Below are 26,170 nucleotides of genomic sequence, written 5' to 3' on the forward strand. Positions count from 1 at the left end.
ATTTGCAGATATTGAAAAATCCTTGCATCCCTGGGATGAATCCCACGTGATCATGGTGTATGATCCTTTTAATTTTTAGTGGATTTGGTGTGCTAGTATTTTGTTGAGGATTTTTGCATCTATGTTCATCAGTGGTATTGGTCTGTAGTTTTCTTTTTTGTAATATCTTTGTCTGGTTTTGGTATCAGGGATGGTGGCCTCCTAGAATGAATTCAGAAGTGTTCCTTCCTCTGCAAATTTTTGGAACGGTTTCAGAAGGATGGGTGTTAACTCTTCTCAATGTTTGGTAGAATTCACCTGTGAAGCCATTTGGTCCAGGACTTTTCCTTGTTGGGAATTTTTTAATTGCTGATTCAATTTCAGTTCTGGTAATTGGTCTGTTCATATTTTTTGTCTTCCTGATTCAGTCTTGGGAGGTTGTACCTTTCTAAGAATTCATCAATTCCTTCTAGGTTGTCTGTTTTAGTGGTGTGTAGTTGCTCATAGTAGTCTCTTATGATCCTTTGTATTTCTGTGGTGTTGGTTGTAACTTCTCCTTTTTCATTTCTGATTTTATTGATTGGGGCCCTCTCCCTTTTTTCCTTGATGAGTCTTCCTAAAGGTTTATCCATTTTGTTTATATTTTCAAAGAGCCAGCTTTCAGTTTCATTGATCTTTCCTATTGTTTTTTTAGTCTCTATTTCATTTATTTCTGCTCTGATATTTATGATTTCTTCCCTTCTACTAACATTGGTTTTTATTTATTCTTCTTTCTCTACTTGCTTTAGATGTAAGTGTAGGTTGTTAATTTGAGATTTTTCTTGTTTCCTGAGGTAAGCCTGTATCACTATAAACTTCCCTCTTAGAACTGCTTTTTCTGCGTCCCATAGGTCTTGGATCATCGTGTTTTCGTTTTCATTTGTCTCTAGGTAGTTTTTTATTTCCTCTTTGATTTCTTCAGTGATCCATTGGTTGTTTAGTAGCATATTGTTTAACCTCCACGTGTTTGTGGTTTTTGCAGTTTTTTTTTCCTTGTAGTTGATTTCTAGTTCCATAGAGTGTGGTTGGAAGAAGCTTGATATGATTTCAGTTTTCTTAAATTTACCAAGGCTTGTTTTGTGGCCTAACATGTGATCTATCCTGGAGAATGTTCCATGTGCACTTGAAAAGAATGTGTATTCTGCTGCTTTTGGGTGGAATGCTCTATAAATATCAGTTAAGTCCCTTTGGTTTAATGTGTTATTTAAGGCCTGTGTTTCCTTATTGATTTTCTGTCTGGATGATCTGTCCATTGATATAAGTTGGGTGTTAAAGTCCCTTACTATTATTGTGCTACTGTTGATTTCTCCTTTTATGTCTGTTAATATTTTGCCTTATGTATTAAGGTGCTCTTATGTTGGGTGCATATATATTTACAGTTGTTATATCTTCTTCTTGGATTGATCCCTTGATCATTCTGTAGTGTCCTTCATTATCTCCTGTGACAGTTTTTATTTTAAAGTTGATTTCATCTAATATAAATATTGCTACTCTGGCTTTCGTTTGATTTTCATTTGTGTGGACTACCTTTTCTATCCCCTCTCTTTTAGTCTGTATGTGTCTCTAGATCTGTAGTGAGTCTTTTGTAGGCAGCAAATAAACGGATCTTGTTTTTGTATCCATTCAGCCAGTTTGTGTCTTTTGGTTGGAGCATTCAGTCTGTTTACATTTAAGGTAATTATCAGTATGTATGTTCTTACTGTCATTTTGTTAATTGTTTTGGATTTGTTTCTGTAGGTCTTTTTTTCCCCTTCTTTTGTTCTCTTCTCTTGTGATTTGATGACTATCTTCAGTGTTATGTTTAGATTCCTTTTTTGTGTATGTGTGTATCTGTTACAGATTTTTGGCTTGTGGTTACCTTGAGGTTATCGTATAGCAGTCTGTATATGTGTGTGTGTGTGTGTGTGTGTGTGTGTGTGTGTGTGTGTGTGTGTGTGTGATTCTTCTAAGTTGCTGATGTCTTCATTTCAAATGCATTTTAAATACCCTACATGTGTACTCTCCTCCCCTCATGATTACTGTTTTTTATGTCATGTTTTACATCAGATCGTTTTTTGTATCCCTTAACTGCTTATCATGGATACAGATGATTTTACTACTTTTGTCTTTTAATCTTCCTGCTAGCTTTGTTTGTGAATGATTTCCTACCTTTACTGTATGTTTACTAGTGAGCTTTTTTGTTCCATAATTTTCTCATATCTAGTTGTGGCCTTTTCTTTTGCACCTAGAGAAGTTCCTTTAACATTTGTTGTAAAGCTGGTTTAGTGGTGCTGAATTCTTTTAGCCTTTGCTTGTCTATACAGCTTTTGATTTCTCTGTCAAATCTGAACAACAGCCTTGCTGAGTAGAGTATTCTTGGATGTAGGTTTCTCCCTTTCATCACTTTAAATATATCATGCCAGTCCCTTCTGACCTGCAGAGTGCCTGCTGAAAAGTCAGCTGATAGTCTTACAGGAGTTCCTTTGTACGTTATTTGTTGCTTTCCCCTTCCTACTTTTAGTATTCTCTGTATCTTTAATTTTTGACATTTTGATTACAGCGTGTCTTGGTGTGTTCCTCTTTGGGTTATCCTGTATGGGATTTCCTGCGCTTCTTGGACTTGGATGACTATTTCCTTTCCCAGGTTAGGGAGGTTTTCAGCTATATTATCTCTTCAAATATTTTCCTGAGCTCTTTCTTTCAAATATTTTCCCAGGCTCTTTCTCTCTTCTTCTGGGACCCCTGTAATGTGAATATTAGTGCTCTTGATGTTGTCTCAGAGATCTTTTAAACCGTCCTCATTTCTTTTTATTTTTTTTTTTTTATCTTTATTCTGTTCAGTGGCAGTGATTTCCACTACTCTGTCTTCCAGCTCACTGATCCATTCTTCTGGATCCTTTAGTCTACTTTGATTCCTTCCACTGTATTTTTCATTTCATTTATTGTATTCTTCATTTCTGGTTGTTTTTTATATTTTCTAACTCTTTTCTTAAAACTTATAACTTCTCATTCTGTGCATCCATTCTCCTCCTGAGTTCTTTGATCATCTGTATGATCATTACTCTGAACTATTTCGTGGGTAGATTGCCTATTTCCACTTCACTTAGTTCTTCTTCTGGGATTTTATCTTGTTCCTTCATCTGAAACATATTCCTCTGCCATCTCATTTTGTCAATAAGTTGCTATTTGTATTTTTATGTATGTAGTAGGTAAGTTACATCTCTCAACCTTGGAGAAGTGGCCCTCTGTAGGAGGCATCCTGTGCACTCCAGCAGTGCACTCCACTCTCGTTACTCAAGCTGTGTGCTCTAGGGGTTCACCCTAAGAGGGCTACTTGGGCCTTCTGTTGTGGTGGGCTAACTATGTGGGCAGTCTGGTAGGCCCCTAGTCTGGTTGGTTGTCAGGTCCTGCCTTGTGTGGATGCTGCTGGCTGCTGTTTAGCAGGGCCTGGTCACAATGTGTCTGGTTGCAGAATCCTAGGGGCCCCGGGGCTAATGCTGGCTCCCTGGTGGGTGGAGTCAGGGTCCTGAAGACCCTAGGGTTGTTGCCTACCCACTGGTAGTTGAAGCCAGATCCTGGGGTTAGTGCTGGTCTACTGGCAGGCAGAGCTGGTCCCTGGAGTCCAGCTGCAGGGCCCTGGGATCCCAGAGCTCATTTCAGATTGTTGTGGGGGTGGTGTCGGTTCCAGACACAGTTGGGTACAGGATCTGGAGTGTCCTGAAGGTTTCTTTGGCCTGCTAGTGGGCCAGTCCAGGGCCCAGCTGGTCCCAGGGTAGGCTCTGGCCTGCATTGCGGAATCATAGTTTTCTTGCTTTTGGTGCCTGCATCCTGGTGAATGAGACTGGTCTAGAGGCTTGGCCTGGCTTCCTGGTGGGAGAGTCCTGTGCCTGTCTGCTGGTGGGTGGTGCTGGGTCTTGGCCCTCTGGTGGGCTGGGCCATGTCTAGGGGCAAGTCCAAAGGCAACTGTGAGGTTTTTAGTCTTTAGGCAGCTTGTCTGCTAATGGGTGGAGCTGTGTCCTGACCCAGTTAGGTCTTTGGCCTGAGGCATCCCAGCACTGTTGCCTGCAGGCTGTTGGGTGGGGCCAGGTTTTGGAGCTAAAGAGCCAATATGTCATCCACCAACAGTAGTCCCCAATATGTCTGCCACCAGTGTCTATGTCCCCAGGGCGAGCCACAGCCACCCTCCCCCAACCCCTGCCACTCCAGGAGACTCTCCAAGAGCAGCAGGTAGGTCTGGCCCAGGCTCCTATCAAATTACTACTTTGGCCCTGTGTCCCAGGGTATATGAGATTTCATGTGCACCCTTTAAGAGCAAAATCTCTATTTTCCCCAGTCCTGTGGGGCTCCTGCAATTAAGCCTTCTGGCCTTCAAAGCCAAATGCTCTGTGGGCTCATCTCAACAGTGCCAGACCCCCAGCCTGGGAGAACCTCTGTAATATATTTACTCTCCAGTTTTCAGGTTGCCTACATAGAGGTTATGGGATTTGATTATATCGTGACTCTTCCCCTACTGCTGGTTTTGTTGCGATTCCTTCTTTATGTCTTTTGGTGTAGGAGATCTTTTCTGGTGGATTCCAGTTTTTTGTGTGTGTATGTTTTTTTTAATGGTTGTTCTGCGGATGGTTGTGATTTTGGTGTGCTTGTGAGAGGAGGTGAGCTCAAGGTCTTTTTACTCTGCCATCTTGCCCACTTTCCTCTATACCACATTTTCTTTTTGTTTGTTTTGTTTTAATTTTTATTGGAGTATAGTTGCTTTACAGTGTTGTGTTCGTTTCTACTGTACAGCAAAGTGAATCAGCTATACGTATACATATATCCCCTCTTTTTTGGACTTCCATCCCATTTAGGTCACCACAAAGCATTGAGTAGAATTCCCTGTGCTATATGCAGTAGGTTCTCATTAGTTATCTATTTTATACATAGTATCAATAGTGTATATATGTCAGTCCCAATCTCCCAATTCCTCCCACGCCCCCCCATATCACATTTTCTTTATCTATTCATCCATCAGTGGACCCTTAGGTTGTTTCCATGTCTTGGCTATTTTAAATAATGCTGCAGTGAACACAGATATATGAATATCTCTCCAAGACCAAGCTTTCAATTGTTTTGTGTATAGACCCAGAAGCAGAATTGCTGGATCATATGGTAGTTCCATTTTTAACTCTTTGGGTAGCCTCCATACTGATTTCCATAGTGGCAACACCAATTACATTCTCACTAACAGTGCACAGAAAAAGGAACCTTTAGCTCCATATCCTCACTAATGCTTGTTATTTCTTGTCTTTTTGATGATAGCCATTCTAACAGGTGTGACGTGATATCTTATTGTGGTTTTGGTTTGCATTTCCCTGATGATTATTGATGCTGAGCATCTCTTCCTGTATTTGTTAGCCATTCATATGTCTTCTTTACAAAAATGTCTATTAAGATCCTGTGCCCATTTTTTAATTGCGTTGTTTGTTTTTTAAGGACTTTTTTTTTTTTTTTTTTTTTTTTTTTTTGTGGTATGCGGGCCTCCCTCTGCTGCGGCCTCTCCCGTTGCGGAGCACAGGCTCCGGACGCGCAGGCCCAGCGGCCATGGCTCACGGGCCCAGCCGCTCCGCGGCACGTGGGATCCTCCCGGACCGGGGCGCGAACCCGGTTCCCCTGCATCGGCAGGCGGACGCGCAACCACTGCGCCACCAGGGAAGCCCACATTGTTTGTTTTTATTTGAGTTGAATTCTTTGTCTATTTTGGATGTTAACCCCTTGTCAGATATATCATTTGCAAATATCTTCTTCCATTCAGTAGTCTGATGGTTTCTTTTGCTTTGCAGAAGCCTTTCAGTTGGATGTACTCCTACTATTTACTTTTGCTTTTGTTGTCTTTGCTTTTGGCATCAAATTCAAAAAATTATTGCTAACACCAGTGTCAAAGCTCTTACTGCCTATGTTTTCTTCTAGGAATTTTATGGTTTCAGATTTTATATTTAAATCTTCAATCCATTTAGAATTGATTTTTGTGTATGGTGTAAGATAATGGTTCAGTTTCATTCTTTTGTGTGTGGCTATCCAGTTTTCCCAGTACCATTTATTGAAGAGACTGTCCTTTCCCCATTGTATATTCTTGGCTTCTTTGTCATAAGGTAATTGGCCTTATATGTGAGAGTTTATTTCTGGTCTCTCTATTCTGTTCCATTGATCTACATGTCTGTTTTTATGCCAGTACTATACCATTTTGATTACTGTAGCTTTGTAATATAGTTTGAAATCCAGGAGTGTGATGCCTACAGTTTTCTTCTACTTTTTAAAGATTGCTTTGGCTATTTGGAGTCTTTTGTGGTTACATAAAAATTTTAGGATTGTTCTATTTTTGTGGAAAATGCCATTGGAATTTTGATAGGGATTGCATTGAATCTGTAGATTGTTTTGAGTAGTATGGACATTTTAACAATATTAATTCTTCCAATCTGTGAGCACAGAATATTTTCCCATTTTTTTCATGTCTTTTTCAGCTTTTTTCATCAATGTTTTCAGTATACAGGTCTTTTACCTCCTTGGTTAAATTTATTCCTAGGTATTTTATTCTTTTGATGCAATTATGAATAGGATTGTTTTAATTTATTTTTCTGATGCTTTATTATTAATGTATAGAAATGCAACAGATTTTTGTTAAATAATTTTGTATACTGCAACTTTACTGAATGTATTAGTTGTAACAGTTTTTTTGGTGGAGTCTTTAGGGTTTTCTATATATAAAATCATGCCATTTTCACATAGTGACAATTTTGCTTCTCTTCTGATTTGGGTGCCTTTTGTTTCTTTTTCTTGCCTAATTGCTCTGGCTAGGACTTCCAGTAATGTGTTCAATAAACGCGATGCCAGTGGATATCCTTGTCTTGTTCCTGATCTTAGAGGAAATGCTTTCCATTTTTCACCATTGAGTATGTTAGCTATGGCCTTGTCAGGAATGGTCGTTGAGCTATGTTTCCTCTAGACCTACTTTGTTGAGAGTTTTTATGATGAATGGATTTTGAGTTTTCTCAAATGCTTTTTCTACATCTATTGATTATATGATTTTTATCCTTTATTTGGTTAGTGTCATGTACCACATTGATTGATTTGTAGATGTTGAACCGTCCTTGCATCCCTGGAATAAATCCCACTTGGTCATAGTGTATAATCCTTTAAATATATTATTGAATTTGGTGTGCTAATGTTTTGTTTGGGTTTTTTTTGCATCTATGTTCATCAGGGATATTGGCTTGTAATTTTCTTGTAGTGTATCTACACTGGGTATATAGGTAACGTCTGGATAACAGGGTAATGTGGGCCTTATAAAATAAGTTTGGAAGTGTTCTCTCCTGTTATGTTTATTGGAAGAGTTTGAGAATCTTTCATATTAATTCTTCCCTAAATGTTTGGTAGAATTCAGCAGTGAAGCCACCTGGTCCTGGACTTTTGTTCATTGGGAGGTTTGAGAGCCTTTTTATACTTTAGATATAAAATGCAGATTCCATGTATCCCACTATATTTTGGGGAAATTGTCTTAGGGATTCCCAGAGTATTTAGTGAAACTTCTGATTACCAATAATCTATAGAAAAGGTAGAATGGATCCCATAGTTACAAGTGATACTTTGTTTCATGTGTATGTCTGTTTCTTCCATGACTTAGAACTCTAAAAATGTTTATGGAAACTGAATTAATGTTTACAATTATGGTTTATAGTTGTTAAGATGTTATACATCTTCAAATGCCTATTTTGTTATAGAATGACTGTCAAAATGTAAAGATGGAATATGGTAATTTATATTAGGTATATTTTACCACAATAAAAAAAATTGAGGCAGTGTGATGAGGGTTAACAAAAAAATTTTTCAAGGCTCTAAAACATGTAAAGAGTTGGAGTTTTAAAAATTCCATCCATTTAATTACTGATGATAAAAATAAAGTTTCAGGTTTCTTAGCTGAAAATGAGATTAATAATACCTCTCTCAGTTTTATAAGAGGGGAAAATAACAGATATAGAGCATATATCATAATACCCCACACATAGCAAGCAGTAATACATAGCAGCTGCTGTTATAATCCCAAGAACCAAAATGCCCTCCTCAAGGTCATAAGCCAGTCTGTGGCAGAATCCAGCCCAGAATCTGGGTCTTTTGATCCTGAGTCTCTTAAACTATTACCATGCCAATCTGGCCACTAGGCACAAGGCATGAATCCTTTGTCCAGGCAGTGAATTTTCTGAATCTTTATATAGACCATTCTTTCCTTCAGTCTGTGTTTTGTATCTAAAGAATTAAATGTGAATACCATTTCTAAAGGGAATGCAAATATTTTGAAATTCCTTCAAAATCTTTTTTTTTTCCCACCTTTTCAGAGTCCAGATGTCATTCAGAATTTGAAAATACCACCCATTCTGTCTTCAGGTCAGCTAAGTTTTACTTTCATCATCCAGTGCACCTACCAAGTGATCAAGATTTTTGCCATGAATCCTTAGGAAGAAGAGTTTCCATGAGGCATTCTTGGAAAGATTCCTTTCAGCATCATCCAGACAAACAAAGAGAACACACTGGTCTTCCTTCCTCTTATCAAAATGTGGCAAAGACAAAGTCAGATTATACCACAATAGAGAGCCTCAGTATAAATGTAAACTTGGAAAACAAAGAAGTAAAGCATACTACTAAAAGTCAGGCTAGAGATTTTCTAAAATATGACAAACAAGTTAATGACCTAAAAAGGGATCATAAGGCCACCCCAGAGTTAACAACTCAGCACACTGTGAGTTTAAATGAACTCTGGAACAGGTATCAGGAGCGACAGAGGCAACAGAAACCTCCTGAGTTCAGTGCCAAGAAGCAGCTTTCCTTGGTGGAGCGACTTGATCGTTTGGCTAAACTTCTTCAGCATCCCATCACACATTCTCTCCAGCCCTCAGAAAGTACACAGGATGATAGCAAAGGGGAACAAGATGTTAAGGAATGGAGTGGTAGACAGCAACAGCAGAAAAACAAGCTTCAGAAAAAGAAACGGTATAAAAGCCTGGAGAAATGCCATAAAAACACAGGCGATCTTAAAAAAAACAAGGTTCTTTCTACTCATCAAGCTGGGAGGTCCAATCAGATTAAAATTGAACAGATTAAATTTGATAAATATATTCTGAGAAAACAGCCAGGTTTTCATTATATAAATAACACTTCTTCAGATTCTAGACACTCAGAGGAGAGTGAGCTGCTCACAGATACTGCCACCAACATCCTTTCCACCACCACTTCTGTGGAATCAGATATATTGACCCAAACAGATAAGGAAGTGACTCTGCATGAGAGGAGCAGCTCTATTTCCACCATTGATACTGCCCGACTGATCCATGCTTTTGGCCATGAAAGAGTTTGTTTGTCACCCAGGCGAATTAAATTATACAGCAGCATCACTGACCATCAGAGGAGATACCTTGAGAAGCGGAGCAAGAAAAACAAGAAACCATTGAATACAGGTTATCCCCAAATTACTTCAGAGCACACCAGAAGGAAACACATCCAGGTACATGCCTACAAATTCCATCTGGCAATGTGACTGCATTTTTCATGGACTTTTTAGTTAAGCTTTGCACACAGGTGAAAAAAAGCCAGTTGCCCTTTCCTCACTATAACATTTCTTACCAGCTGGAAAAGAGTGAGAAAGTGTAGTACAGTGCTGTTTCAGTTGTCATTCTTTTCATCAACACTCATTTACGAACTACCCTTTGGATGAAAGGCTTTGCTGCTAAATGCTTCAAAATCTGCAAATTCTATACCTTTGGTACAGGGGAGCTTCAAGTTTAGAATGACCTCCATTCTGAACAATATTGCCTGTCTTTTTTGCCTGTTGGTTTTTGTTTATTCATTCCTCCCTGTCTTTTAAGAAATTTTGAGGTGCTTTTAAGTGCACACACACACACACAGAGCTCAGGCCCATATCCAACTGCAGCAGCATGCCCCTCCCCATCCCGAAGTGTGTAGTATCATGTTCACATCGTCACAAGCTTCCTGGCAACCTCATCTCAACAGTTTGAACTGAATTAGAAAGGGCTCTTGGTGATAGTATTTTCTTATCCCTTGGGTAAGTGTGCCATTGACTACAGGTAATGATGACAGGATCTCTTGTTTTTCCAGGTGACAGACCATATTTCTTCTGACTCTGTTTCGTCTTCTACCAGCAGTTTCTGGAGCTCAAGCTCTACCCTTTGCAACAAGCAAAATGTACATATGTTAAATAAGGGCATACAAGCAGGTAAATTAATTTAAACACTTCCATTGAAATACAGGTAGCTCTTAAAACTATGGTAACATACTCAACTTCACTCACAATAAAAGAAATGAAGATTAAAACTATACTCAAATGCCATTTGTCACCTATCAGATTGACAAAAATCTAAGTTTGATAGTAAGTTTGTGGGCAAGCCTGTAAGGAAATAGGTACATTCTAGTAGGAATATAAGTTGGGAGTAGAACCCCTGTTTGGCAGTTTCTATCAAAATTACTTTGACCCAGCACTTTTACTTTAGGAGTTTAGCCTATAAATATACAGTGCATATGTGTAAAATGGCAAGTGTACAGAATTAACCACTGGAGTATGGTTATTATAAGCAGAAAAGTAAAATCAACTTAGATGTCCATCAGTAGCCAAATTGTTAAGTAAGTTATTGTATATCCATGTAATGAAGTCCTACATGGAATGAGGAAGCTCTTGCTACTAATATGTCAAGATCTCCAAGATATATAGTTAAAAAGAAAAAGCAAGGTACAAAATAGTGTATAGCATGCTACTACATGTATTTTAAAAATGAAGGAAGAGAATTGCTTGAATGTGTGCAAAAAATTCTCTGGAATCACAGGGTTATAAACGTAATGAATGAAGAACAAGAGTGGGGAGGAGGCTTTTCACTTTATGACTTCCTATATCTGTTGACTTTATAACACAGAGATAAACTTGCCCCTTGATGATTTTTCCCTTCGAGTCATGATTTTACATCTGTTAACCTCTTCCTTACCTGGGTAACTGCCAGTAGGACTAGAAGCACTTACTGTCCCTCTCACTTGGGACCAGAACGGAAATTCTTTTCCCATTGAATCCATATGAGTAGTTCTTTCCCTCTAATATCTAAACTGACAAATGAAAACCCTCTCTCCCTCTCTCTCTGTGTCACAGACACACACATCCTCCATCTCTCTATCTCTACCCTCGTCTTCCCTCTCTTCTTCTCTCTCCCTCATACACCTTCACCCCACCCAAGAGGAACCAGTAGCCTGCGATTTTGAAGGCTTAAATTTTTTTTCGTTTACTGAAGTGGAATAAAAAAATCCAACTCTAATGGTAATAGTGAAACTACCCTTTCTTATTCAGGTATCATAATAAGAAAAACATGTATATTACTTACCATAGTTAGGATACTTTCTGATGACAATAAGAGAAAATAACAACTCAAACTTGTTCTAAAAAATAAGGAAATATAAAATCTCACATAATGAAATTACAATAAAACTTTGAAGAGGCTTGATGTAGTAAGTACAATAATATGATTCCAAAACAGTTTATATCACCTTTCAACTCTGCTTGCATTGTCTTTTGCATCCATTCAGAGCACTATCTTCAACAAATATTTTTACATAACGATACTTGTTAAAAATGTGTCTCATGATTGTTTTGAATATTTTACCAGATTTATTTATTTATTTATTTTACTTATTTATTTTTGCCACGCTGTGCGGCACATGGGATCTTCCCCAACCAGGGATCGAACCTGTGCCCCCTGCAGTGGAAGTGTTGAGTCCTAACCACAGGACCACCAGGAATTCCCCATTTTACCAGATTTAGATATGAAAATTATAGATCTTCTCAATTCCTTTTCTTTACAGAATAGAAAATAAATGATTAATTTTTTTTTAAGTTTTCATTTACTGACTTGAATATACCTGCCAACCAAGTCTCAAGGCTCTTCCCCTTAGGTACGTTGGAGATTGTGAATGGTGTCAGAAAACACACTCGAGATGTTGGAATGACTTTCCCAACTCCAAGTTCTAGCGAGGCTAGAGTAGAAGAGGACAGTGATGTGACTTCTTGGTCAGAAGAAAAGATAGAAGAGAAAAGGCTCCTTACCAGTTATCTTGGGGACAGAAAGTTAAGGAAGAATAAGCAAAGCTGCTGGGAAGGTCAGTTTCTAATTCTGCTTTCTTAGTAGGAAAACTAGTGAATTTCAAGTCTTTTGCAAAGTTAAGATTCTTTGTTTCTAAATGACTTTATGTTGACCCTATCTTTTCTCGAGCACCACCTTGGCAAATTTTGAAAGTACAGTCATCCCACCATATCTGCAGGAGATTCGTTCCGGGACCACTCATGGATGCCAAAATCCATGGATGCTCAAGTCCTTTATATAAAATGGCATAGTACTGGCCCCTGAATCCAAGGATTCTGTGTACATGGATACAGAGGGCTGACTGCATCCAACACTACAATTACTGAGTCACAACTGCAGTTAAGCAGACTCCAGGGCATCCTGGTGGCCACTGATAGCTGAGTCCCTGAGAGCCTATATTATGCACGTCTCTGATGAAAAAAGTGAAAAATCTTTTTTTTTTCTTAAAAATAATTCCTATAGGAGTTTCATGGTTTGTTCCTGTGGAAAATGTGAAGTCTGGTCTTAAGAAGGAAAACCTGCCCAAGTTTCATGGCCCTGGTGGCTCCTGGTTTGCACCAGTAACCAACACCACACCTTGGAGGGAGCCACTACAGGAACAGAACTGGCAAGGACAGCACATGGACAGCCACAGTTCAGTAGCAGGCCCAGGCAGAGATCCACTGAAGCCATTTGTGAGAGCAACCCTACAGGTACAATGACACTGAGTTAATTTTAGCCATATGTTTAAGGAGGAAGAAGGGGCAAGATACAAAAGAGTTAAACCTGTGACTTGGCTTTCTGAAGTACAGTCAAGTGATCCTCGTTTCTAGCACCTCCACAATTTATCTGTTCTCACACTCATTAATCAAAGGCTGCCTTACTGTTAGCTGTTATAAATCGTGCATCACCCTCAGTATCTGGGGGCAAGGCAATAGAAGGGAGGATGTTGTGTAGCTGCTCATTGGGTTTGTAGATAGATACCAGCACGTGGAGTGCAGTAGAGGCCTGATGTTTGCGTCAGCCTTATATTTGTTCCTGCATTTACATAACTCCTGTTTCTACTTCACACAGGGTTTTAAAGGCACCGGCTCTCTTCTTTATAAGTACCTGGGGAGCTAAAGAAAATGTTTTTGTTTTGTTTTTTACATTTATTTATTTATTTATTTTATTTTTGGCCGCGTTGGTTCTTCCTTGCGGTGCACAAGCTTCTCATTATGGTGGCTTCTCTTGTTGCGGAGCACAGGCTATAGGTGCATGGGCTTCAGTAGTTGTGGCACAAGGGCTTAGTTGCTCCGCGGCCTGTAGGAACTTCCCAGACCAGGCATCGAACCTGTGTCCCCTGCATTGGCAGGTGGATTCTTAACCACTGCACCACCAGGGAAGTCCAGGAAATGTTTTTTTTAATGATGTATTTCTTTGAAGGGAAATTAAAAATAGCACAATGAGCCAAGCTTTATCCCATCAACACTGGGGAGAGTTGTTGCCACAGTCTTAGTTCTTGGCTTATTCCAAAGGCATTTCTTTGATCCCTCTGATTTTCCTACTGGAGCTTTCCCACACAGGGAGTTGTTAGATAATTCTTCAACTCTGTATATTTTCTATAAATTACAAACCTGTTAGGCAGGTACTGTTTTTTCTAGGCCCTTGGAGAAAAGCCTACATCATTAATGTGAGGTTGGGCACTTTTTCTCCTCCTCAGGAGTCACTGCAACTTCACAGACCTGACTTCATCTCACGGTCTGGGGAACGGATAAAGCGCTTGAAGTTAATAGTCCAGGAGAGGAAGCTGCAGAACATGTTACAGAGTGAACGGGAGGCACTGTTCAACACTGTGCGAGAATGGCAGGGCCAGCGGGACGCCATGCACCTGCTCCCCAAGAGAGGTATACTCTTCCTGTTCACTTTCCTATCACTTGGTAGAGAGGGCAAGGTCTGCTTCATGCAAGGCAGCACTGCTCAGTGCCAGGCTAGTTACAGGTCAGAAAGTGACCTTTTGCTTGTTGAGACTCAAATCTCCTTAGGTAGCAGAACCTGCCCAATTTAGCTCTCAGCACTTTCACAATCCATATAAGCCCAGTTACTCTTGCCCTATCACTACACTTTAAAAATGAGAGTGTGCAGTGAGAATGGTGTTTGGGTTTGTTTTTGTTTTGGGGTTGCCATGTGGCTTGTGGAACCTTAGTTCCCTGACCAGGGATTGAACCCAGGCCCTCAGCAGTGAAAGCACGGAGTCCTAACCACTGTACTGCCAGGAAATTCCCAAGAAAGGTGTTTTTAAAAACCAGCTCTGTCACCATGAGCAAGTTAGTTCCAAAAGTATAATGTTTTGAGGGGCTTGGGGCTGATTGCAGGCTTGCCTTCCTCATAGGGTAGCAATAATAATAATAAATACTTATATAGCCCTTATGTTTTGCCCAGACCTTGTTCTTGTTTAATGCTTACAGAACCTCTCTGAGGTGATAACTATGAATATCCCTGTTTCACAGATGAGAAAACTGGACCAAAGAGAGATTAAGTACCTTGCCCAAGATTTACACACCTGTTAAACTGGGATTTGAACCCTGGTGGGCTGGCGCTAGAGTCTGTTCTCTTAACAATTATGCTAGATGTGAGATCTCAATATAATAATATGTGAAATCTGTGAAAACTGTGAAGTACTACCTAATGCTTTCATCACAGCCTTACCTGTAAACTGGTCAGTGTTTCAATGCACACTGTCTAGTCTGTGCCACAGTGTTGTATCTTCAGAAGCCTCAGGCTTCTGAAGTAGTCATCATAGTCTAACCCTGGCCTTGGCCTTGGCCATTACTCACCACCCAGCACCGCCAGCTCAGAGTAGGGGCGCAAAGTCCTAGCAGGTCCCTCTCACAGTTCTTGAGCAACACACCCTTCCTTATTAAGATACAGTCCCCTGTTACTGATCCCCTAAGTGTCGGGGACCCCTCAATGGGTCCTCTGCCTAGAGTCACAAATGTCAATTGAATGAGACGAGGTTCGACATAGCAGAGCATAGACTTTATTCATTGATCAAGAATGGAGAAAGGAGAGCTCATGTTCTAAAGATACTTTCTCCCTGAAGGGAACAGAGTAAGGGATTTTAAGGGTTAGGAGGCAGATAGGTCATTAGGACTTGAGGAAAGGGGTGGAGATTTTCAGGGGCAGCCGGGGGCAGCCAGGGCATGCACAGTCTTCCGTGGTCCTTTGCACATGGCACAGATTGTGCCTAGCAGAGTACAAATGCCCCCTTTGAGCAGAGATCATAGCATGGTAATGAAGCAAAGGTAACTTTTGGACACTTCCATGTTTCATCCACGCATGCTTTTTCTTATGGTCAAATCAGAACCGATTTGTGGGAGTTCACCACTATATATCTCTCAAAGCATGTATCTCTCAAAGTACAGCTGCAAAACATCTCTGCCAAATGCCAGGTACTTTTGAAACGAGCACAAAGATAAATCACGGCAAGTGTCCTTCAGCTCTCAGGGGCTGGTATGGAAACAGAGAGATAAATCAAGTCACAGGTCCTTCAGTTTTTAGGGCCTGGTATGGGTGACACCACTGCTACTCAGCCATAAAAAGAATGAAATTTTGCCACTTGCAACAGCATGGATTAACCTGGAGGGTATTATGCTTAGTGAAATAAGTCAGACAGAGAAAGACAAATACTGTATTACATCACTTGTATGTGGAATCTAAAAAATACAACAAACCAGTAAATATAACGAAAAGAAATAGACTCACAGATATTGAGAACAAACTGGTGGTTACCAGTGGGGAGAGAGGGAAGGGGGGAGGGCCAAGATAGGGGTAGGGGATTCAGAGATAAAATAAATAAGCTACAAGGACATATTATACAGCATAGGGAGTATAGTTAATATTTTATAATAACTATAAATAGAGTATAACCCTTAAAAATTGTGAATCACTATGTTGTACACCTGAAACTTATGTAATATTGTAAATCAACTATACCTCAATTAAAAAAAAAAAAGACACAATCCATTAAAAAAAACCTCTTCTTCTTTTGCTTAGGCTTCCTGGCTGCCAAAAAGAAAAGGCCTGTTGGAAAGAAGGAAATGATTCAGCGGTCTAAATGGTAAAGCCAAAAGAATAAGTAACTATAAAAGTATAAATCAGGGCTTCCCTGGTGGCGCAGTTAAAACATTATGAGAGATTAAAAAAAAAAAAACAAAAAAACCCCAATGCATTATGAGAAAATTAGTTATAAAAATAGTTTCTCACTTATGGCACTAAAAAATGAAAAATAGATCATGGTATGGATGCCTCATATATAAAAAATACAAAGAATCGCCACTAATTTGCTTGCCTTAATTAGGCTTGTGTTTGTTAGAAACAAATATAAATTAAAAATATTTTTAAATAAAAGTAAATATCTGGGGCCTTACATCTAGGCAATCTTTTTACTAGGAATTGTATCCAGTACAATGAGAGATAGGGGAATAGTCTCCAAGACACAGTAAATTAGGCTTAAAAAAAAAATCTTGTTTCAGAAGCATGTGTACACTGCCACCATTTGTAGTCTTTAATAAAAAAGTATTTGTGCTTACACAGATGCATATACTTGTATATACATAGATTATCTCTGGAAGGATACCCAAAATACTGGTAATAGTTGTTGCCTTTGGGACAAGGAGCTGAGTGACTGGGGTACAGAGGTTGGAGAAAGACTAATTTTTTACCTTTTAAAATTTTATGCCTTTGCATTCATTAGCAATTAATTAATTAGAGATATGCATATATTGCTCATGAGACTGTCATAGAATAACTAAGTTAATGGTTCGTTACCTCTTAGGGGTTCATTGGAGACTTCCTTTCATAAGAATAGTTTTAGGCCTCTGAGACTGCGTGTCCGGAGCCTGTGCTCTGCAACGGGAGAGGCCAGAACAGTGAGAGGCCCGCGTTCCGCAAAAAGAATAGTTTTATAGTTGGCATAGTGCTTGAAAACAATTTATCTTAGGTAATTAAAGCATTCCTCTTGAAATCTTTTTACTCTCCGTTTAGTAAACCATTTCCTTATAGGTATTTCAAAGGGATGCTTTAATCAAGTGGTTCTCAAAGTGTGGTCCATGGGCCTCTGGAAGTTGCTGAGACCCCTTCAGGGGATTTGCCAGGTCAAAACAAATTTCAAAATAATACTAGGATATTATGTGTCTTTTTAACTATATTGACATTTGTACAGATGATGCAAAAGTAATGAAGGGAGGACTAAAACTGCTGATGCCTTAGCACTCTTTGAGACAGTGGAGCAAACTGTGCTAGTCTAGTTGGCATTTTACTCTTCACAGCCACATGACAGCAGTGTAATGGAAGTACACATAAAGCACTTCTGCTGCATACCAAGATAATGATGATTGGTTCAAGGAAAAGCCTTGGTTTGTGTAGTGAGCTGAACTAGCTGCCTTTTTCATAGAACATAGCTTTTACTTGAAAGAATGACTGATAAACTAATTTTTCCAAATTGGGTATATGACAGATATTTTCTTGAAAATGAGGAAGTGAATCTGTCACTCCTCCAGGAAAACAGCTGCCAGTATTTATTGCCAAAGAGAAAGTCTGAGCTTTCAAGCAAAGAATAGAATTCTAGAAAACTTGTGTCTACCACTATAAGATTGACTATCTCCCAGTACTTAGACTTTTCTGATGAGATCAGCAGTGACATAAATAGTTGTAATATTTTTCATATTATATAAGTAAATATGTCAACATTTAAACTACCACTTGTCAAGATTTGGTATAGTATCAAGAAAATCAGGGAATTCCTTGGTGGGCCAGTGGTTAAGACTTGGTGCTTTCACTGCTGAGGGTGCAGTTTCAGTCCCTGGTCGGGCAACTAAGGTCCTACATCCTGAAAGCTGAGCGGCCAAAAAAAACAGAAAATCAGCAATTATCTGAAAAGAATATTAAAATACTCTTTTCTTTTCCAATTACATATGTGCAAACTGGATTTTTTTTAATGTACACTTTAACCAGAACAACATATAACAGCAAACTTAATACAGAAGCAAATATAAGAATTCAGCTGTCTTCTATTAAACCAGACATTAAAGAGATTTGCAAAATATGTATAACACGCCACTCTTCTTATTTTTGTTTTGGAAAGTATATTTATTTTATATGTTAGCATGTAACAGGCTTATTTTTTTTAATAAATTAAGAAACAAGTTTTTTTATTGAAGTATAGTTGGCTTACAATGTTATATTAGTTTCAGGCATAAAGCATAGTGATTCAATATTTTTATAGGTTATACTCCATTTAAAATTATTACAAAATAATGGCTATATTTCCCCATGCTATACAATATATCCTTGTTGCTTACTTATTTTTTACATAGTTTGTATCTCCTAATCCTATACCCCTATTTTTCCCCTCCCTCCTTCCTTCTCCCCACTAGTAACCAGTGGTTTGTTCTCTGTATCTGTGAGTCTGTTTCTGTTTTGTTATATACATTCATTTGTTTTATTTTCTGGACTCCACACATCAGTGATGTAATACAGTATTTGTCTTTCTCTGTCTGACTTGTTTCACTAAGCATAATACCTTCTAGGTCCATCCATGTTGTTGCAAATGGCAGAATTTCATTCTTTTTATGGCTGAGTAGTATTCCATTATATATACATACCACACCTTCTTTATCCATTCATCTGTTGATGGACACTTAGGTTGTGAAATAAGTATTTTTGAAATTCTTTTTAAATGTTTTAATTTCTAATATAGTAAGTATCAATAGATAAAATCCACATTCACCAAAATTGCCCTCAATTTTTAGGAGTATAAAGGTGTCGAAAGTCCAAAAACTGTGAGAATTATTGCTTCATTCTGAATGTCACAAAATTTAATTAATGGAAATTACATAGTGTTCATTGTGTGGCAGCTAATAACACTCTCACCTCAGCAAGAGGAGTCTTTGCTCTATGGGACTATGAAGCTTGCCTGCAAGAAGGTAGGGCATCTTCAGAAAGATATCTGTGCTTTAAAATATAAGTATAGTTGTAGGAGTGGATTAAGTACCCATCTTCTAGGAAGAGACAGGTTTTAAATCGATACATTTTTATTAGAGTACTTCTGTTCCATTTTATTTCTGATATGGCCCTCTTTCAAAGAAGCCATCTACTTCCATCTGAGAATCATAGAGTTGAATGGGATCTTAAAGATCATCTAGTCTACCTTTAACTTTTAGGAAACTGTAACCCAGAGAGAGGTTGCCAGCAAGTCAGGGCCAGAGCTGGGGTTAGAGTCTGGCAGCAGGCTCCCCACCCAGTACTCCTTCAACTGTAGCATGTGGAGGACTTGGAGCTCTGGATCTCTGTGTTACTCAACATCTTTTCCCATCACCTACCTCTACCAAAGATGTTTAAACATTTCTGATAAGAGAAAAGATTTGGAGAAGAGAGAACCTGACTCTCTTAACTTGAAGCATTTCTTCCAACGTGTCCTTTAAGAGAAGTGTTTTCACTAACTTATTAATGCATATATTTGGGTATGCGCCAGGCACTGGACTGGGTACTACAAATGAAAGATAGTTGACTCCAGACCATGAGCAGACAGACAGTTCCAATAGTATGTAGTAATTGCTCTCAAGGATCCATTTACAAAATGCAATTTCTGGCTACTCTGATTAGCCCGACTCCCAGCTTTCCAGCCCTAGAATACAACCTTTACTGGCCCAAGCAGATCTTCTCTTCACATCACATGTTCTCCTTGGGATAACTCGTCTTTTTCCAATGGGCTTTGTTATCCCTTCTCTAACCGTGACTTTTTTTCCAGCTTTACTGTGATATAATTGACATTTAACATTGTATAAGTTTAAGCTATGTAATGTGATGATTTGACATACATTTGTATTGCAAAATGTTTACCACAATAAAGTTAGTTAACACATCCTTCACCTCACATAATTACCATTTTATTTTTCTTGTTGTTGTTATAGTGAAAACATTAAAGCTCTACTGTCATAGCAACTTTCAGGTATACAATGCAGTGTTGTTAACTACAGTCACTGTGCTGCATATTTGCTCCCCAGAACTTATTCATCATAAAACTGGAAGTTTATACTCTTTGACCAGCATCTCTCCATTCCCCCATCCCTCAGCTCCTGGCAACCACCATTCTGTTCTCTGTTTCTATGAGTTTGATGTTTTTAGATTCCACATATAAGTGAGATCATACAGTTTTGTCTTTCTCTGTCTGACTTATTTCATTTAGCACATTGCCTTCATGGTCCATACATGTTGTTGCAAATGGCAGAATTTTTTTCTTTTTTTATGGCTATTCCATTATATGAATATATATCACATTTTCCATTATAAGTATTCCATTATATGTATGTTCCATTATATGTAGATATATATATCACATTTTCTTTATCCATTCATCCGTCAATGGACACGTACGTTGTTTCCATGTCTTCACTATTGTAAATAGTGCTGCAATGAACATGGGGGTGCAGATATCTTTTTGAGATCATGATTTCATCTCCTTCAGATATGTACCCACAAGTGGGATTGCTGGATCATACGGCAGTTCTATTTTTAATGTTTTGAGGAACCTCCACACTGTTTTCCATAGTGGCTGCACCAGTTTACATTCCCACCAACAGAGCACATTCTCCGCCTCCTCACCAGCATTTGTTATATCTTATTTTTTTTGATAATAGCCATTCTAACAGATGTGATGTGCTATCTCATTGTGGTTTTCATCAACAGTGACTTTTAAAAATATATGTTTGTTCTTCTTTGGTCTCCTTCCTGACCTCCACTTTTGTGTTTTCAGTTAGTGATTATCCTCACTAACTGTGTCCAAAGTGGACCTACCCATTTTCCTCTCCCACACTTACTTGGGCCACCCACTCACCCACTAGAAAAGCTGGGGAGCTATTGCCTCCAGCTCCGTGACCCCGCACTGCACGCACAGCCGGCTAGTGCGTCCTGGAGACTCGCCGTCCTGATTGCTCTGGAACCCATTCTCCTCACTGCCCTGATGCAGGCTTGGCCTCCTCTCTCAGAGGACTGCTCTTCTCCCACTTCTGTTCTTTATCTTCTCTAATCTCTTTTCCACAGAGGCTCTACATCATTATCAATGATTTTCTTTTCAGATTATAGAAAACTTTGGAAAATATAGAAAAAATTAGAGGAAAACAAATGTCACTCATAAATTTCTTCCATCTAAACATAACTAACACTAGTCCTGTTTCTATGGGGATTTTGCAGAGACCTGTGTTAACACACTTCTTTCTCCCCAGATTGTTTATCATACTATATATACAGGTTTATAGCCTGCTTTATTTTGCTCAACATTGTATTGTGAACGTTTTCCCATAGCATAAAAACTATTTGAAACATTTTGTAATAGTTTTATTATAGCCCATATAATTTGTTTAACTGTTCTTTGGTTGGAGATTTACATTATTTCCAGTTAGAGTGTATTTATCAAATGCATGTTTGATCATGTTCCTCCCTACTTAAAATCAGTGGCATCCAGTCCCTGATGGGACAGAGCCCAAGGTTTTCACATGGCTACAAGACCTTCACCCCATCTGCTTCCCTCCTGTTCCCCTACACTCTCTCCGTGAAGCCTTGACTCAATTCTTACCAACACTCCCTTCTCCCCACCTCCCCTTCCTGCTCCTAACTATTCTTCAAGACCTACCTCAAGCTTAGTCTCCTCTCTGGTCTTCCTTGACCTCCTTCAATCAGAATAAGTTCTGTTTCTTTTCCTATAACTCTATGTAGCATTTTGTAGATATGACGATTATTGTATTTTCTTTTGCATTATTTTTCATGCTTAAAAATATGGTAGTAATACAAAGTCATTATCTTATATTGAAACCATACATTTTTCCAGAGAGAGTGAAAAGAAGTTCATCTCCACCCCTTATTCCACTTCTTTCCCATAAGTAACCACTATTAGCAGGATTTTATTATGTTTTTATCTGGATCCCTTTTCAGATCATGAGCACTCCAGGCCAGGGTTCTTTGTGTCCAAGTGTCTAACAGGAAGCTGGGCACACAACAGGCCCACAGCCTGTCTGAGGGACTGAGTGCCTGGAGAGCAGTAGAGCTTAGGGAGGTGTGGGGAGGAGTGATCGTGTGCCTCTGTGGTCAGGTGACCTCACTGCTTTCTGTCTTTCCATCGGTGCCATTTCTAAGGATTTATGAACAGCTTCCAGAAGTACAGAAAAAGAGAGAAGAGGAAAAGAGGAGATCGGAATATAAGTCATACCGGCTGCGAGCCCAGCTATATAAAAAGGTCAGTCATTCCTAGAGCAGGATTGATGAGATTTATCAGGGGAAAGAGAAATTGAGAAAAACACATCTGACCTGTTTGAATTAACCACATTTGGAGAGTGAACTTAAGCTCATAACGCATTGTACCACTACTAAAATTTAGAAGATAAAAGCACCTGTAACTAGACTTCAAATCTGAAAATCTAGAAAGGCAAATCTAAAAAAGGCATCTTCCAGGGACTTCCGTGGTGGTCCAGTGGTTAAGACTCAATGCTTCCACTGCAGGGGGCACAGGTTTGATCCCTGGCCAGAGAACTAAGATCCCACATGCCGCACGGCATGGCCCCCCCAAAAATTGTTTTCATGTTTTAAAATTGTTTAATAAATAAATAAGGCACCTTCCAGGCATACATTTGGAATGAAACCAAATTTCATACCTGGGTGTCAGTTTAGATGCCATGCTGGAAATGCCCACATCTTTCAGAACTGATGAGTTTTATCTAGAGTCCCAAATGATAGTTTTATGCCCCTTACGGGTGAATCATATACCACTAGAACTTTTTAAATAAATTGGAAAATGTCCAAGTGTAGCATACAAGTTGGCAGTTTGGGTACTCAGAGCCTTGAAGCCACTACCATTTCCTGCCCACAGCCCCAGTAGAATCAGTGGTACTGCAAGTCCCAGAACCTCACAGGCTAGGGGACTTGCTATCAATTAATTCCTTGAGAAAGCAGATGGGCTAATATGCCTGAAGGTCCAGATCCTTCAGTGTTCTCATTTCTTTCCCAACCCCACCACTTCACCCCCAGAGGACTCTGAAAGAAACCAAGAGACAAGTCCATACCAGACCGATGTGGGATTGGAGACCTGCTTCTGGAGCGCATACCACAGCTCAGGCTGGGCTCCCTCAGGTGGGGACGCCCCAGGCACTACATGGCCTGTCTGGTGTGTCAGCATCACAAGGCCAGGCCTCTTATTGTGCTTGTGTGTTTGTGAACTGATGGATGGATTAGTCTATTAGGATTATATTAATATTTCTGTGTAGACTATAATAGACTACAGATCATCTTCCCTAAACATTTCAGGAAGTATTTTTTGTGTAATTACCATAGTTTCTGTAGCTGGGAAAGGTAAGCAAGATTTGGGGAGAACAACACTGGTCTCTTCAGCAGCATGTCTGGGGTGAGGAGTGGCTGTCTGCCTCTAGTGGCAAGAGTATCTAACTTCTTTCCTGCCTTTCTTTTCTTCCACAGAAAGTGACCAATCAACTCTTGGGGAGAAAAGTTCCTTGGAACTGACATAAGAGTATTTTCCTCAGCGCCTTGGAATTACCTTTTATCGACCTGAAGGAGCACAATCCTTACTTTTATGAGTCTGGTTTAATAAAACCTACCTTGTTGTCCATGTGTAATTTAGAAGTAGTAACCTTCTAAGGAGTCTTGGGTAGAATAATGACTAAGATTATTAATGGTTTAGGAGCAATACTTTCTCCACAGTGGCCTTGCCCACAGGGATGTTTGTTACAGTGGTATTATCTTAATTCTAGGCAAGAGTACGTCCCTTTTTGTATGTGTTTGTATAGAAAATAACTTCTGATTGACTCATAGTAAAGCAAGCAGCAGAGGGTTATTTATTTCCCATCTGTAGAGGTGCAGGGAGCTATGCAGTGTCTCCCTGAGGTGTGTGGGGAACTTCAGTCTAAAAGCACCAGTCAAGGAAAAGAAATGCAGCATAACACGGTGAGAGCCCTTTTGTTGACTTGGTGTCAGACAGTGTCTGGTTAGGGTAGCCACCAGGTGGGCCCAGAGAATTAGCAGACACAGGTGCCTTGGGTCCAGAGCTACCTCCTAGCCTCATTCCAGCTTCCTTCGGGGCCATTAGCCTTTAGTAGACACAACTCAAGAGGCAACAGAAGCTTGATTTAAATCATGACCTGGTCCTGGATGTGGGTTGTGCCACTTCTAGGTCTAGTCCATGTCAAATCCCACACTCTGTCCCTGGCTGCCTTCTTCCCCTTGAGCAGAGACCTTGGGGGCCATAGCAGACTGATGGCATCGTTGGCCCTGATCCTTTTCACGTGGATTCTTCTCACACTCTTTCTCCACGCCCTTTCCACATGACTTCGCATTTCCTCTCACTGAAGAGGCAGGGCATGACACCTGGAGATCTAAGGGGCGGCCCAGCTGAGCTCAGCCTAAGCTGCCGACCCACAGACTCATGAGCTAAAAAAATGTTTATCATTATTTTGTGGTGGTTTTTTATGCAACATTCTCATGGCACTAGATAAATGAAACAGTAGCAACCCCAAAAACTGAATGGAGCAGAGCCACCCCACCACCAAGGCCATCGGGTTCCAATGTGAACAAGCAGTAAGCTTTTACTGTGCCGTTGCAGTGAGAATGCAGGGTTTGCTTATTACTGCAGCAGACCCAATCCCTCCTAACTAATCCACAACGACACAGATCATAGGCCCCCCTCCTTGCTCCAGTGCCTGAGAGACCTGAGCAGAGGGGAGACGGTAGACAAATTGCAGGGACAGCAACTAGCCTATAGCTTGTGGAGAAGAAAAACTAGCCCATCTTCCAGAAGCCGAGGCGCTGGTAAAGGGCCAGGGCAGAGTACTGCAGTGTGCTGGTGCTGAGGACCACTGCGCTGTAGCCCTGGTCCCACGCAGACTCGGACAGTCCTGACCAGGGCTTTTACTTATCCCTGACCACGGTGCTCCAGGGCCACACGTAGGTGAAGCAGCTGCAACTGCTCATTCCACAGGGTGGGCTTCTTAACGGGCAGTGCTCCCACCATGCCCACCACATGCCCCTCCGACTCAACCACCCAGAAGCAGGAGCCACTCTCACTGAAGTAGGATTTGGTGATGTCAGACATGTCTGTGTGCCAAGACATGACCTCAAACTGGATCCAGGGGTATTTGGCAAGAAACCTCAGGGCAGCAAGGAGGGCGAGGCTGACCACGAAGGCCAGGACCCAGGAGCCAGAGACCAGGAATAGGGCAAGGGGCCCCTGCAAGCAAGAGCACAAGCGTTCGTGGCAGCTTTAAGATATGGTGGAATGTGGTGGGAAGGTGCTCGGTCATCACCTTGGAGAACAAGCCCACGAGCCATTTGTGATAATTTTCCTGGTATTTGTCGATTTGATAAGAAGCCATGGAAGACTTCTGTGTCTGGATCTCAAAGTTCAAGAGAGAGGTAGGAGTCCCTTTATGACTTCCTGGCAGCCCTGGGGGAGAAAGAAGAAGCCATGTGAGTGGCTTATCCTCCCACCCCCCAGAACTGGGGATGACCCTGCTCAAGGATGTGTCTTTCTGCTTCTACCCAAGAAGAAATGGGCCACAACCACTGGGAGAAGGTGTAGAGTCAGCAGAAAGGTCTGCATTTGATTCTGTCTCCATGCATGACCCTGAGCATGTTACATAATCTTCTCTAAGAACCTGCCTTCTGAAGTTGTTTAGGGGATTTATTAAAATAACATATACAAATCTCTGGTTATAAAGTACCCTCCCCTCCCCCTCGTTCCCCTTTCCCTGGCTCTCTCAGCTTCTCCATACATTGGGGTGGCACCATGCAGCAGCCAAGCATGTGTCCCTCTCCCAGGGACCATACACTGCAGTAGTCCTGTGTTTCCAAGTACAAGTTTCAACAAAGGCTTCTTCCCACTTGTTTGCAAATTTTCAGGCTGTTGAGGTGGCATAAGAGCCAAACACCAAAAATAGACCAGCCTTGAGAGCCAGAGGAGGGTCCAGAGCTCCAAGCCACACCTAAGAACACTG

At 40.3% G+C, this 26,170-nt stretch overlaps 2 protein-coding genes across 4 annotated transcripts in view; one reads left to right on the plus strand and one right to left on the minus strand.

Annotated features, from left to right (window-relative positions):
- Nucleotides 1-23,402, plus strand: part of ALMS1 (ALMS1 centrosome and basal body associated protein) — a 216,325-nt gene extending 192,923 nt beyond the window's left edge. For all 3 annotated transcript variants that reach the window (XM_028496787.2, XM_028496788.2, XM_028496789.2), the window contains 8 exons: nucleotides 8,364-9,526; nucleotides 10,138-10,255; nucleotides 11,971-12,174; nucleotides 12,621-12,850; nucleotides 13,840-14,023; nucleotides 16,173-16,236; nucleotides 22,308-22,407; nucleotides 23,196-23,402. In XM_028496787.2, the coding sequence (XP_028352588.1) occupies nucleotides 8,364-9,526; nucleotides 10,138-10,255; nucleotides 11,971-12,174; nucleotides 12,621-12,850; nucleotides 13,840-14,023; nucleotides 16,173-16,236; nucleotides 22,308-22,407; nucleotides 23,196-23,387 (2,255 nt within the window). In that variant the 3' untranslated portion in view covers nucleotides 23,388-23,402. The remainder of the gene's footprint in view (nucleotides 1-8,363; nucleotides 9,527-10,137; nucleotides 10,256-11,970; nucleotides 12,175-12,620; nucleotides 12,851-13,839; nucleotides 14,024-16,172; nucleotides 16,237-22,307; nucleotides 22,408-23,195) is intronic.
- A 1,216-nt stretch (nucleotides 23,403-24,618) lies between these two features.
- NAT8 (N-acetyltransferase 8 (putative)) lies at nucleotides 24,619-25,888 on the minus strand. Its single transcript, XM_024133508.3, is given in 4 exon segments — nucleotides 24,619-24,923; nucleotides 24,925-25,065; nucleotides 25,067-25,398; nucleotides 25,400-25,888. Coding segments are annotated over 4 exon segments (717 nt in total). The 5' UTR covers nucleotides 25,550-25,888; the 3' UTR covers nucleotides 24,619-24,829.
- Between the last annotated feature and the right edge of the window lie 282 nt (nucleotides 25,889-26,170).

Source organism: Physeter macrocephalus, chromosome 12 (assembly GCF_002837175.3).
Source record: "Physeter macrocephalus isolate SW-GA chromosome 12, ASM283717v5, whole genome shotgun sequence".
Classification (NCBI taxonomy): Eukaryota; Metazoa; Chordata; class Mammalia; order Artiodactyla; family Physeteridae; genus Physeter; species Physeter macrocephalus.